Raw genomic sequence first — 2,105 nt, forward strand, 5'->3', positions numbered from 1 at the left:
GGAATTGGCCAAAGTAATTTCAACTCAGTCAGTGTAACATTGAAATGTGTTGGGAGCAGTCTTGTCCATACCCTCACATTACATTGTTGAATAACATAACTGTATTTACCTATCGTTCCTATTCATCAATCCTCCTTCCCCTTAAACTTCATTTTCCCCTGGAAGAAGACATTCTCAGCCTTCTGAGGGATTTTTACCTTCTCAGGTGACTAGGTTGGATGTAATAAATGGTGCTATGAGGTAAGTATCCTAGGGGAAATTATTTTGTGTGCTGTTACATGGAGGCATACCACAACCACACACACCACATCTCCCCTTATATACTCAACACCTACATGCCACAGCACATTTGCTGCTCATTGTGACATGTATGTAATACAGTTAATTATAATGGAGATCATCCCCTCTGTCACTTTCCCTTGACAGTCTTTCATTCACCTCTGCACTAACCACACATTCATATAAAATATTCAGATCAGAATCAACATTCTTTACCATTTGTGGATATCATCATTCATCCAATTTGTATTCATATCCCAAGCAGGACTTCTTTCAAATTTATGTTTTACCATTGGCCTTCACAGGCATAGATCTAACTTCAATCAGATTTTCCACCCTACCTGTAACAACTATGCTCATCTGGATCTCACTACACACACACACACACACACACACACACACACACACACACACACACACACACAGAGGGAGAGGGAGAGGGAGAAAGAGAGAGAGAGAGACAGAGAGAGAGAGAGACAGAGAGACAGAGAGAAAGCATCCTTTCTGCTAAGGGGTAAAAGGCTAAAGGAGAAAGTCATCTTCCTCTTCTTCCCATGGGTTCTGTTCCTCCGTGTCTGCTTCACTGTGCACCTGTCCCATGCATAACCACCCCCAGAGTACTCAACTCCTTCCCTTCCCACAAACCCACCTTCTACTCCTTCCCTCTCCCCACCATCACAGAGCACACAGAAATGCATATGACATCAACCAGATGTATTTTATTTCATCATCTGTGTCCCCACTGATAACATGTGTTGGGACACAGCAGACCACCTGCCAAAGGCCAGTGGAGACCTCGGAGATGGCCCCGAGGATCGTCCCTGGCCTGGCTCTCACGGTAGTGGCTGCTAGGTGGACATTAAGGGGATAGACCTTTCTTATTCTTCTGGTCCTTGGCTGTCTTGCATTTACACAGCCGCTTGTTAGGGAGGCCACCGTAGCTTGTCGCCGCTCCTGTCTCCTTCTTGGACTTCGGTAGATCAGGTCTGGTGATGACCGTCACTCTCCACTTCCCACACCGGCCGCAACGCCGGCAACGACTCACCACAGTAGCTGTTGTCGGGGTCTGGAAGGACAACCACAAGTTCTTACAAAGGCACAGATGGGGAGGAGAGAAAGGAAGGGAGGTGGGAACAGGGCACTGACAGGAAGGGGTGAGGGCTGGGAACATTCTGTGCCAGCAGAGGCCAGGGAAGGCCCGTTTGGAGGGTATGGATCAAGAGGCAAAGGGGGACAAGACCTTGAGAGAGTCACCTCACCTTGCCCTCGGATCCACTTGGAGACATCGCCTCCTTCTGGTTCTTCTCGCATTTCTTCAGTGGCCCTTCATGGAGTGAAGTCCCCTCCTGGATAGCGGTGGCGGTAGCCATGCCTTGCGGGGGCAAGGTGTTGGCCATCTTACCTCCTTTTCTGCCTAGAGCCGTCTGATCTCCAGGCCTGGGGACACCGCTATATATACCCGAGGACAGGGTGGCCACGCCCTTAGTCACTGTTAGGTCAGACAGCCACTCTCACCCAGCCAATCACCGACCCGGGAAGAGTTTATACCTCACAAAGCAAAATCCTGACTCCTGTAGTGGGGGAAGCCAGGAGGTATAGGGGATGGGGAAAGACTGGGAAGGATCTGGACTGGAGGCCAAGAATTTCTGGTTGGAAAAAGTGAGATTTTCTTTACCACATTAATATATTATCAAAAAATAAAATAAAAGCGGTGGGGGGAGGGAAATAGGAACAAAAACATGAGAATGGGTATCAGTGTGTGAGAAGTAATGCATCTACTACCTGGAAAGGTAACTAACCCGTCCATACAATTCCCGACAATAAAA

At 48.1% G+C, this 2,105-nt stretch overlaps 1 protein-coding gene across 1 annotated transcript; it reads right to left on the minus strand.

Annotated features, from left to right (window-relative positions):
- Positions 1-978: 978 nt before the first annotated feature.
- LOC150041327 (uncharacterized) lies at positions 979-1,730 on the minus strand. Its single transcript, XM_090326304.1, has 2 exons — positions 1,539-1,730; positions 979-1,345 (listed from the first exon to the last, which is right to left on the minus strand). Exons 1-2 carry the CDS (start codon positions 1,674-1,676, stop codon positions 1,139-1,141), a joined length of 345 nt encoding a protein of 114 aa, XP_090182430.1. The 5' UTR covers positions 1,677-1,730; the 3' UTR covers positions 979-1,138.
- Between the last annotated feature and the right edge of the window lie 375 nt (positions 1,731-2,105).

This window comes from Megascapheus bottae, chromosome X, assembly GCF_031878675.1.
Source record: "Megascapheus bottae isolate mThoBot1 chromosome X, mThoBot2.hap1, whole genome shotgun sequence".
Taxonomy (NCBI): Eukaryota; Metazoa; Chordata; class Mammalia; order Rodentia; family Geomyidae; genus Megascapheus; species Megascapheus bottae.

Excerpts from the sequence above, each read along its gene's own strand:
- LOC150041327 (XM_090326304.1), bottom strand. The coding sequence starts at position 1,676 with ATGGCCAACACCTTGCCCCCGCAAGGCATGGCTACCGCCACCGCTATC. Across the intron at positions 1,346-1,538 it reads CAAGTGGATCCGAGGGCAAG|ACCCCGACAACAGCTACTGT; the intron begins GTGAGGTGACTC and ends TTGTCCTTCCAG.